The 12,576-nt window shown below is 45.6% G+C and overlaps 1 protein-coding gene across 1 annotated transcript; it reads left to right on the top strand.

Moving 5' to 3' along the window:
* Positions 1-8,731: 8,731 nt before the first annotated feature.
* slitrk3a (SLIT and NTRK-like family, member 3a) lies at positions 8,732-11,461 on the top strand (the record flags this gene model as incomplete). The annotated part of the gene is made up of 1 exon (XM_084064171.1): positions 8,732-11,461. The coding sequence occupies exon 1, from the start codon at positions 8,747-8,749 to the stop codon at positions 11,459-11,461; it is 2,715 nt and encodes a 904-aa protein (XP_083920297.1). The 5' UTR covers positions 8,732-8,746.
* Between the last annotated feature and the right edge of the window lie 1,115 nt (positions 11,462-12,576).

The following is a 12,576-nucleotide window of genomic DNA, read 5'->3' as shown; positions in this document are numbered from 1 at the left end:
GCCGAGCAGTTTGGTGTAAAAAGGTATTTTTGAAAGATATTTTTATTGCCCTTGATTATACAGTGTAGTGAGATAGAAAAAGCATAAAGAACTGCTGCATTTGAACTCAGGTCTTGGAGCATGTTGTGCCACCAGACTCCCCTCACATGTAAAAGTTGAATTCATTCTTTGAGTGAGTTTTTTTTTTTTAAAGGACAACTTTGGTTTTTCACAACCAAGGTTTATATTTTAGCTTGTAATTAAAGTAAATAAAAGATGAGTGTTGTTTTTTTTTAATTTACTACTTTCTATAATTTTAGCAATTTTCGCGATATTTTTTTTACAGTGGGCGGGGGCATTCTGTCCGGTGGCTAAATATGTCTTTTACACAATAAAAAAGGTCCCATGGTCTTTGATGGCCAGATGTGAGTTATTGGGGGCTAGAAGAGCTACTGTAATTAATAATAAAGAAAACGCTGAGTTATTGTGTAAAAAAAATACATATTTAGCCAACGGACAGAATGCCCCTGCCCACTGTAAAAAAGATCCCGAAAATTGCAAAAATTATAGAAAGCAGTAAATGGAAAAAAAATTACACTCATCTTTTATTTAGTTTAATTACAAGCTAAAATATAAACCTTGGTTGTGAAAAACCAAAGTTGTCCCGGAGCAGAGGCGATGATTGACAGGCAAAATCCCTCAACAGCGACACCCGCAGGCAAATATTTATTTTTTCATTGCAGTTGAAAAGGCTTTAGAAATGTGAGAGAAAAACACCTGCCATGGATCACTGGAGTGGATTTTTTTTTTAACTTTTTATACATGTTTTAAGGACCATGACAAAGACTTTTAATGTTTGGTAAAACTGAATGTCATGAAACCTTTAACGGGGTCTGTTATTTTCATCTAATGTTTGCCTATTTTCAACAAATGTTCGCTTATTATGACCATGCCCAGAATTGGATTAATGACAACAAAAAAGCTGCTGTCATGGAAGCCTCAACCCTCCTCAGCCAGCATCCTTCCCAGTATGTCCCCTTCCTGTTTACGTTTCCATCTGTGTAAGACGGTCAAGCCTTTTTCTCCAGGCTGAATGAGGGGTCTGTAGTGGCAGCATGTCAGTGGAGGACACTGACTGACAGGCTGAAGAAGAGAATGATGTCTTTTCATAAAGAAGAATGACAGTTTTACAGGATCCCAGCTGGCTGCTCCCAGTGTGTGCGTGCGTGCGTGCGTGCGTGCGTGAGCGAGCGAGCGTGCGTGCGTGCGTGCGTGCGTGCGTGCGTGTGCCAGGGTACCTCAGCCTAAAGCCCAAATACCTATACACGAATCCACGGAGCGCTGCCTGCACGCAGCCATTGCTGCGGTGTCAACGCTCCGCGGACGCGACACCGCAGCAATGGCCGCCTACAGGCAGCTACAGGCAGCGCGTCTGTGGATTCGCCTATATACGTAACCCCTGGCCGAGGGGGGATTCCATCTTGCCCTATAGCTGTAGATGTTTGGACCTGGGTTTCAATCTCGGGTGCCAACTAGGCCCGACCTTCCATTGAAGCCTGCATTGCGTTAACTTTGAGACCTATAGAATTAGAATTATAGCCTACCACATTTCAAATATACATCCTGTCCTGTCCGAAGATGACAGAAGTATAACCCCAGAGCACAACTATTCATTCTGTTTACTGCCATGTGTAGACTGTTAAATGTTGGCACAAATACCAGGCTTACTTTGTTCTAAAAAAAAATATGTGCCCTGATGAAATCACATCTGAGACATTCTAGGTCTACTTAAGAACCATTCTGACAACTCCTGTGATGCAAACAGGACGACTTAAATGGGACAACAGGGTGCCCCCTTTGAAACAGTACGTGTCCTTATTGAGAAACAGTTGGGAGGTTCTCTCTTCCAGAAGACCTTACTTACCCCATGTCACACCTTATTGTGTCATGTTTTCACCACATACACAGACCTTTCATGGATTAAGTTCAACCAGTGGTGGACACTAACAGTAACTATTTACTTGACTACTGAAAAGTAAAACATTTGAATATCTGTTCTTTGCTTGAGTATTTGTATGTTTGGATACTTTCACCCCACTACGTTTCAAGGATGCATATTATTGAACTTTTGACTCCACTTAAGCCCTATTTTAGCTGATCTAAAAGCTCACAACACGCTGCTAGACAAGCTTGTAGATCTGCTATTTTTTTGTGATAGCATAGATAGCTTCATTGACTATCATCAGTGTTGTGTAAATGAATGTGTTTTGTTCATTTCAGACATTTATATACTACTTGATTTGCAGTGATGGAAAGTAACTATGTACATTTGCGTAAGTACTGTACTTAAGTAAAATGTTGAGGTATTTGTACTTTACTTGAGTATTTCCAATTTCCAATACTTTTACTTCTACTCCACTACATCTCAGAGGCAAATATTGTACTTTTACTCCTCTACATATATAATATATATTTAAATGATTACATTATAAAACATACATTGACCACTTTAGCCCTTTTTTATACCTAGGCTATTTGAAAATAGCCGATCTACAATCTCACAACGCGTCGCATCGCAATGCGTTGTGAGCTTGTAGATCTGCTATTTTCGAATATTTAGTAGGCCTACTTTTACTTTTGATATTTTAAGTACATTTTGATGCCAATACTTTTGTACTTTTACTCAAGTAGGCTACATTTTGAATTTTGGACTTTTACTTGTAACAGAGTACTTTTAAATTGCAGTATTGGTACTTTTACTTAAGTAAAGAATTTGAGTACTTTTTCCACCACTGTTGATTTGCTCATGTTCCTCAGAACAGAGATGCTAGGGCTCAAGTGGTTCATGTAAAAAATGACTCATATCACAAAGGTTTGGCGGAACCCCTGGAGTAACCCTGTTGAAGACCCCTGGTCTAGAGATATAGGCTTATGACTCATACTGGAGTTAACTACTTTGTCGGGTCCGGACCACCATGGAGTTTAACCCTCTGTTATCAACCTCTATGTTAAATCAAGTTGCAAGTGTTCATTGTGATGAAGGTCTAGGACGTCGGCCTGGTGCTCACAACACGGGCTTGTGTCGCCCCGCTGGAGGGCGAGGAGCGGGAACGCACGCGAATCGAACGGAATGACAGAAACGTTCTCTCTCTGAGACTCTCTCTCTCTCTTCTCTCTCTCTCTCTCTCTCTCTCTCTCTCTCTCTCTCTCTCTCTCTCTCTCTCTCTCTCTCTCTCTCTCTCTCCGCCTCACGCTGACTGACTGCTGCAGAGAGAAGGAAACGGCCACCAGAGAGAGAGAAAGATGGAGAGAGTTGGAGAGAGAGAGAGAGGGGGGGGGACTCATTTCCTGTCCCGTCACTACTAAATTACTGGAAATAAAATGATTTAATATTATTTATTAGATAAAAATCTCACTGATAAAAATATGGGCTAGAGAGAGAGAAGAGAGAGAGAGAGAGAGAGAGAGAGAGAGAGAGAGAGAGAGAGAGAGAGAGAGAGAGAGAGAGAGAGAGAGAGAGAGAGAGATCAAAAGAAGTGGGGAGGCAGCGGGATATTGATTAAACGTCCCGTGCTGCTGCCTGTCATCATCCACAGGTTCTCCGCTGCACGAAGAAGAGAAGGAGCCACAACCAACACCCGTCTGTCTGTCCGTCCGTCCGTCCGTCCGTCCGCCTCTCTCTCTCTCTCTCTCTCTCTCTCTCTCTCTCTCTCTCTCTCTCTCTCTCTCTATCTCCTCTCTGGTTCTCAACCTTTTCAGGCCGCGACCCCCCAAAATAATATTTGAACTGGGGAGCGCCAACCCTGATAAGCGATTGGAATTGTAGGAGTTGAGGCATTACATTGTGTTTGAATCGGTTCACTGTCACATACACTGTATACATATTGTGAAAATAGCAGATCTACAAGCTTGTAGATTGGCTGTTATTTTGCCTCTTTCTTATATTATTTGACAATTTGGCCAATGTTTGTCCAGTTTTTATAGTATATTTTATACTTTGTTGATTACTTTTGATGCAGTAATAGTGTCCCCCCCCCCCCCTTTTTTTGTATTAAAAAGGTCTTAAAAGTCCTTAAATTGTCACTTTACCGTCATCTGGGGACCCCTTAAAACAAGCATGTGGGGACCCTCCTGAGGGGGTCCCGGCCCACAGGTTGAGCATCGTTTTCCTGCCATCGTATTATGCTCTTTCTCTCTCTCACCCACCACACTTCTCCCATTAAACATATATATAGCTCAGACTCTGTTCAGTGACGAATGAGGAGCTGGACCCCCAAAAAAAGGAAAAGGAAACCCCCAAAAAGCAAAAGCCTGACCGTTGCCATGATCCATCCATAGAATCCTATGCTGCCGCATCGGACAGAGCCGCGGTCCTCCTCAACCTCAAGCCGAGCAGAGGGCACTTTCACCGGCTACACTGTAGAGGGAAGGAGGGGGGAAGCGGACGGACGAGCTCAGGACCTGCCATCTTAAGCAACAAAACTGCCGAGAGAAATGAGAAGATAGAGGCACAGTGAGAGAGCGAAAGAGAGAGAGAGTTTGTGTGAGAGGGAGAGGGGTTGCATTCCTATCACGTCTTCATTTTACCTCTCTCCTCCCCCTCTTTTGCCTCAGCCACTGCGAGAAACTGTGTGTGTGTGTGTGTGTGTGTGTGTGTGTGTGTGTGTGTGTGTGTGTGTGTGTGTGTGTGTGTGTGTGTGTGTGTGTGTGTGTGTGTGCGCGTGCGCGCGTGCGTGCGTGCGTGCGTGCGTGCGTGTGTGAGAGAGAGAGAGAGAGAGAGAGAGAGAGAGAGAGAGAGAGAGAGAGAGGAGAGAGAGAGAGAGAGAGAGGGGGGGGGGGGAGGGAGGGAGGGAGGGAGGGAGAGAGAGGAGGGAGGGAGGGAGGGGAGAGAGAGGAGGGGTGAGAGTCGTAGAGAGAGAGGAGAGAGAGAGAGAGAGAGAGAGAGAGAGAGAGAGAGAGAGAGAGAGAGAGAGTGCGAAGAGAGTGAGAGAGAATCAGAGAGCAAGGGAGAGATCACACCGAGCTTCAAACTAGTGGTCTTTTTTCCTCCGGATGCTTTTCGATTCGAGCACGAAACTAAGGTGAGTGTTTGTGCATCATATGTGTTCTAATGTTCTCTCTCCATCCATGTCTGCGCTTTGAGGCTGAGGCTACTGGCACTGACTGCATAGCCATGGACTTGGAGAAAAAAGACCGACAAGCCATCTCGATATATGCGAGGATAACGAATAGCTGGGATCCAGCCGACTGATCAATAGCCATTTGTTCTTTATTCCGCCGCTTTTTCTGCCAATGTCACGACGAAAGGCAACTGCATTATGCTTGGCATGTATTTCAAAAAGCACTTTGCTTCGTCTCATGTTGGTAGGAAGGTTATTTTGTACAATGTCTTTCGATTGCAAAAAAGGTGATTAGATTTGTTTAACCACTTCAATTGTAAGTGCTTTATTTATTTTTATTCAGCTAATGCGCTGTATTTTTTTATTTCAGTGTATTTAAGACAGACTGATTGGAATTATTATTGTTTTAATTATTCATATAAGCTGTGTTGAATTTAGGAGAGATTTGGGGATGTGTCTGACTCCTTGCCGTAGCCTATAAATCAGGGGTCTTCAACAGGGGGTCCGGGTACCCCTAGGGTGTCCTCAGAGCTACTATAGGGGGTTCGCCAAATCTTTGTGTGATAGGATGTTTGTTTTAATATTTATTTTTACATTAACCACTTGAACCTAGAATTATTTTTCGAGGAAACAATAGCCGAAAATAGCAGATCTACAAGCGCACAATGCCTGAGGCGTCGTGAGCTTGTAGATTGGCTATCTTCAGCAAGGAGGTAGCCTATAGGAGAGGGGGGGGAAAGGGCAGACCAAGTAAAAAAAAAAGTTTAATCTGAAACACAATTTTATACAATAAAGAGGGGGGGTCCCTGCTTCATCTCTCTCTCTCAGCTAGGGGGTCATTGGCCTGAAAAACGTTGAAGACCCCTGCTATAAATGATTATACGTCTCGTCTTATTCCTCCTCTCTTCTGTCTCTGCTCACAGCCCTGAGCCCGGTGACGGACGGCGAACGGGACTCCGGTTACACCGGACACGGAGCAGGGAGATATGTGAAGGAAGTTGGATTCCCGTTAAACTGAGTACGTATATATATCCCACTAGAAATAAATCAACCCGGGATACGATATGCTGCAGATCTTTTTAGACCTCTTATATAAAGCACATAATGCTTTATTCTATTTATTTTTATTTTGAAATTTCACCGGAGGATAAGCCCCCTGAGATGCAGCATCTCGTTTTCGAGGGGGCTTTCAACTGAAGAGAAATGGAGAGGAAAATCGAGAGCATTTTGAGCATGGAAAATCAACGTTGAAATGAATGCTGTACGCGATGGGATATTATACATTGTAAGGATCTTCTGTCACTTCAATCGTTTTAAATACTTTTTTTTGGGGGGGGAATTAGCCTACTTAGTGGTTTTATTTTGTGTTCGCTCCTTGCCCTTTGTGCGCACGGCAAATTTATGAGGCAGACCTGTCTTCAGCACCACGGACAGCGACCCCTCTCTATAGAGAGAAGCGCCTGTGTGAAGCTTCGCCTGTTGATTTCTTCAGCACCTCGTTTTAACGGACAGCGCTCGGCACACGGACTGTGTGTGTGTGTGTGTGTGTGTGTGTGTGTGTGTGTGTGTGTGTGTGTGTGTGTGTGTGTGTGTGTGTGTGTGTGTGTGTGGTGTGTGTGTGTGTGCCCACGCGCGCGCGCGCGGTATTTGCACGTGCACATGCGTGTGAAAAGCTGTAAGCAGACATACAAAGTGAGCTATTCATTACACTTGCGTGTGTGTGTGTGTGTGTGTGTGTGTGTGTGTGTGTGTGTGTGTGTGTGTGTGTGTGTGTGTGTGTGTGTGTGTGTGTGTGTGTGTGTGTGTGTGTGTGTGTGTGTGTGTGTGTGTGTGTGTGTGTGTGAGAGTGTGAGTGTGTGTGTGTGTGTGTGTGTGTGAGAGAGAGAGAGAGAGAGAGAGAGAGAGAGAGAGAGAGGAGAGAGAGAGAGAGAGAGAGAGAGAGAGAGAGAGACCCTAAACGAATTATTTTGTTACCTTTGTGAATATATATTTTTCTTAACAATTTCCGCGTTTTCCAGAGGGTGTTGATGGACCCACACTGCATTAAAGCAGAGCACAGCCGGGCTGCAGCCATGACAGCAGAACGCAGCTTGCCCACTGCGCTTTCACTCTGGCCTTTTCCCCCTTCTGTTCACCACTAATCGGTTGATAGCATCGCCGATTAGGGGGTTGAACTAAGTGAGAAAATACTTTTTCGGGAAAGGATAACTACCTCATTCCCTGTTCACTTTCGAAAATAATCCCTCCCTCCAGATCGTTAACATTTTAACTCCAGAAAATGCTCTGAAGGAAATACCACAATGCTTTCAAACAAGAAGACTGTAGACGGGATTTTCTTCTATGAGCGCAGGCTTTGCTAAATCCTAAAACAATAACATAGGGATAATTTTCTAAGCTATTGAAATAAGCAGTATTTCCCACAGACACAACATTATGGAATCAATGGATGTTTTAAGATATATAGGCTATAGTCAAACAAATATCTTCAGAATCATGTCAGCACTCAACACTGCATGACTATGTGGAATACGTTGCTTCAAATGGCCTCATCTCGTCCTCTCCAGCGTCACCACGGTGTGAATCCTACTCTCTGTCTCCAAAAAAGGCTGACTTCCGCTGTAGAGCAGTGGTTCTAAACCCTTTCAGGCCAAAATAATCATATTTGAATTGGGGACCTCCCACCCTGATAAAGACTTGGAATTGTATTACAATACATTTTGTTTTACTTGGTTCCCCAGATAAATATTGTCAATATAGCCGATCTACAATTATAGGCTATTATCACAATTTGTGCCGCTTTCTTATATTATTTGACAATTTGGCTAATGTCTGACCAATGTTTTTTTTTATTTTTGTATTACGTTAAAGTGTCACTTACTGTCATCTGGGGACCCCCCCCCCCAAAAAAAAAAAAAAAAATCATGTGGGGAACCCTCTGGGGGTCCAGACCCTCAGGTTGAGAACCACTGCTGTAGAGTAGCTATAGTGCTCGTGATAGAACCAGGCACGATTAATCTGTCGTATCTGCACCATCATTCATTTTGGTGCACACCAACAACGCTCTTATTCTGGACCCTGAGTTACCGGAGAAGGGTCGGGTCCCCGTTATGTAATAAATACAGAAGAGACGGCCTCTCCTCGCACTCAACCCATCCACCTGCTGTTGGTTTCGTTTATTCACAGGGATAAGCATCTCTGAGCTTGATTTATTGCGACCTTACTGCTATATCTGCGGCATAATGGATGACACTGGCCTCCTTAGGGTGACGCTAGGATTCTGAAAGTGGAGATTTGTTTGCTTTGCTGGATATGTCACCGGTGCGAGCTAGTGCTAAGACTCTATTTTTTCTGACCCACCCAGCAACACTGCAACATTTAATGTCTCCAATGTTATGTCTCAAATATTGAGAAAGCATTGAAGCATTGTGTGTGCGTGTGTGCGTTTTGTGTGCGTTTTGTGTGTGTGTGTGTGTGTGTGTGTGTGTGTGTGTGTGTGTGTGTGTGTGTGTGTGTGTGTGTGTGTGTGTGTGTGTGATGTGTATGTAATGTAATGTCTCTCCCTCTCTTTTTTTTTCTACTTCAACAGTGCTTCGTTGAAGTGGCTCTGCCCCTGGAGCCGTGACTTCATCCCTCGGGTGTCAGCGAGGATGCTGTGGGTTACCTTGCTGAGCACCATAGCTTTAGGATGGACCACCCCGATCCCACTGCTCGAGGACTCGGAGGAGATCGACGAGCCCTGCTTTGAGCCCTGCTACTGTGAGGTCAAGGAGGGCATCTTCCACGTCCACTGCGACAGCAAGGGATTTACAAACGTCAGTCAGATCTCCCAGATATGGAGCCGGCCCTTCAAGCTCAACTTGCAGAGGAACTCCATGCGGAAGCTGTACTTTAACAGTTTCCTCCACCTCAACAATGCCATATCCATTAACCTGGGGAATAATGCTTTGCAGGACATTCACGCGGGAGCCTTCAATGGCCTGGGGATCCTCAAACGGCTGTTCCTGCACGAGAACAAGCTGGAGGTTTTCCGCAATGACACTTTTCTGGGGCTGGAGAGTCTAGAGTACCTCCAGGCGGACTACAATGTGATCAAGCGGATCGAGAGCGGTGCATTCAGGCACCTCCACAAACTGAGAGTGCTCATACTCAATGACAATCTTATCCCTGTGCTCCCCAGCTTTCTGTTCCGGTCCGTGTCACTCACACACCTGGACCTGAGGGGAAACAGACTAAAGATGTTGCCGTACAAGGGCACACTGGAGTATATCGGGCGGAGCTTGATGGAGATTCAACTGGAAGAGAATCCGTGGAACTGTGCGTGTGATATTGTTCAGCTGAAAACCTGGCTGGAGAGAATCCCTTATACTGCATTGGTGGGAGAGATCACATGTGAATACCCCTTCCACTTTCACGGGAAAGACTTGCGCGAGATCAAACGCAGCGAGCTCTGTCCGTTACTCTCTGACTTGGAGATTGAGGCGAAGCTGGGCATCCCCCGGGTCCCGTTCAACAACGAGAACACATGGCCCACCAAACCTTCCTCTATGCTTTCCTCTGTTCACAACACAGCTTCATCCGTGGAGTACAAGGAAAGGCATGTCAAGCCCACCAAGCGGCCTCGACCCACCAAGAACCCACCAACCCCTCGTAGTATCTACCCAGGCATTAACCAACCTCCGATAGCTGGTTACCAAACCAGGCCTCCCATCCCCATCATTTGCCCTGCTGGATGTACTTGCAACCTTCACATTAACGACCTGGGGCTCACAGTTAACTGTAAAGAGAAGAGCTTTCACAATATCTCTGAGCTCTTGCCACGGCCTCTCAATGCTAAAAAGCTATATCTCAGTGGGAACCTAATACAGAAAATCTACCGTTCAGATTTCTGGAATTTTTCCAGCTTGGATTTACTAAATTTAGGGAATAATCGGATATCTTATGTTCAGGAGGGCGCCTTTATCAACCTGCCCAACTTGAAAAGTTTATACCTGAATGGCAATGATATTGAGAAACTGACCCCAGGGATGTTCAGGGGGCTTCAGATGCTGAGTTATCTCTACTTTGAGTATAACGTCATACGTGAGATCCAGCCCGCCTCCTTCTCCCTCATGCCAAGCCTCCAGCTGGTTTTCCTCAATGACAACCTGCTTCGCTCCTTGCCCACTGATGCCTTCGCTGGCACCAACCTGGCCCGCCTCAATCTGCGTAACAACTATTTCCTTTCCCTGAGTGTGCGTGGCGTCCTTGAGCACCTGGACTCGCTAGTCCAAATCGACCTTCACCAGAACCCCTGGGACTGTACCTGTGAGATCATCCCCCTCAAGCAATGGCTGGAGAAGCTCTCGTCTGTTATCGTGGTGGGCGACGTCATCTGCAAGACACCTGATTTTGCCTATGGCATGGACCTGCGCTCGCTGGAGGTTGAGGTCATCTGCCCTGAACTGAGGTACTCCTCAGGCCCCTCCCCGGCTCTGCCCGGTGGTGATGACCTCACCACAGGGCGCTCTGACCTGGGGGAGGCCGGTGGGAGGGGAGCCGTGCCTCTCTCTGTTCTCATCCTTAGCCTCCTTATCCTCTTCATCTCTGCTGTTTTCGTTGCTGCTGGGCTTTTTGCCTTCGTCCTCAGGCGCAGGAAGAAGCTGCCTTTCCGGAAGCGCTCTGAGGTAGACCTGGCGGGAATCCAGATGCAGTGCCGGATATTCGAGGACCCGCCGAGGCAGAGCACTGCTGGGAACACCGGCTCGCCAGAGAAACCAACGCCCAGTGTTCACACACACACCCACACCGGCCACGCGCATGCACACGGCCATGTGTATGATTACATCCCCCACCCAGTGACTCAGATGTGTAACAATCCCATCTATAAGCCCAGAGAGGGAGAGATAGCAGGGGAGTCGGGAGGGCAGTTTTCCGAGAAGGAAGACAATAGAGGCTGCAGCAGCAGTAACTACAGAACCTTGTTAGAAAAAGAGAGAGAGTGGACACTGGCCGTGTCTAACTCTCAACTCAACACCATCGTCACTGTCAACCACACCACCGCCGATCTCGCAGGATTTCATGAGAACGGCGGGCTCTGCCCCACCGTGATTGACAGCCAGAGGCCCACGCCAACCGTGGGCTTCGTAGACTGCCTGTATGGGACCGTGCCAAAACTAAAGGACATGCACGTGGCGCACGCACATCCGCCGGGCATGCAGTTCCCAGACCTGCAGCAGGATGCGCGGCTGAAGGAGACGTTGCTTTTCACAGCAGGGAAAGGCTGCTACCCTGACCCCACCCAAAGCGATTACCTCGAGTTAAGGGCCAAACTCCAAACGAAGCCGGATTACCTCGAAGTCCTGGAGAAATCATATCGGTTTTAACAACTTAAACCCACGGAGAATAACACACAAAACAACACTCACCTTTTTACCATAATTCTAAACAAAAACAAAAACACCAGTACCAGAAACATACAAAAATTAAAAAAGCAGCATGATATAAAATGAAATATTATATTACAACGTTTCCCCCCAAATAATCGCTTTGGAGGAGAGGCCATTCTCAGATATTTCAATGAAGTGCCTTTTACAGAGTAGCCAGCAGTGTTAACAGCCGTTATTTTTATATTTAATAGATGTGTCTATATGCCCAGGAGGGAGCGGGAGACAGAAGAAAGGGGCGCCGGGCTATTAAAGAACATCCGAAATGATATTCCGTTGTTCGAGCTCCTTTTTACACGCTCTGACGGTGGAGTTACCGTGACACACGGGAGCTGGACGTCTCCCCAGACACGGTGCTCGAGTTTGTCTCTTTTATCTCTCACCTGGATGTACAAATACCCGGAAGCCGTGCACATACAGTTTGTAGGAAATGATTAAAAGAGAAAATCTATATATATATAAATATATATTAAAAATGAATTGCAGTTTGCTGCATGCACTCGCTCCCATGCAGGAGTGAGGGATTTGCTCAGAACTATCACTTCACGTTATAGAGATACTGCAACGCATTTACAGTTCAGTGTTCTATTTAATTTTATATCTTATTAATATGGTTATTACTATTAATGAGGACTACTGTCTATATCAGGGTGCTTCTCGTAACTGGACGCACCGACCCACGGATGGTAAAACATTTGTGAATATTATATGATGACGCTCAAGGTTTTCTGGATATCCCACGCACTTTGTTAAGGTCCCCCCCCCACACCCTGCCCCACTCCCATTGCTTCTGGATTGTCATCGTCACCCACTAACGGCTTTGTAGGAGGCACTTTTAATGTTTTCTCTCACACAAAGATTTGAAGAAAAAAAATGTGCATATATTTATTCTGTAATTTCAGTGAAGAATTTAATTGTAAAGGTAATGTTAAATCAATGTATAGTGATTATGCGTCTGGTATAGCCTTCTTAATAAAAACGAACTCTTCAATCAAACGTTAAAAAAAAAGGATGCTGCCACGGAGCGTTTGTTGGGGAGCTCTATTAGACAGGCT

This window comes from Gymnoscopelus microlampas (genome assembly GCF_963454915.1).
Source record: "Gymnoscopelus microlampas genome assembly, chromosome: 8".
NCBI classification, from domain to species: domain Eukaryota; kingdom Metazoa; phylum Chordata; class Actinopteri; order Myctophiformes; family Myctophidae; genus Gymnoscopelus; species Gymnoscopelus microlampas.
Note: the sequence above shows the minus strand (reverse complement) of the source record. Positions and strands in the feature narration are given on the sequence as shown.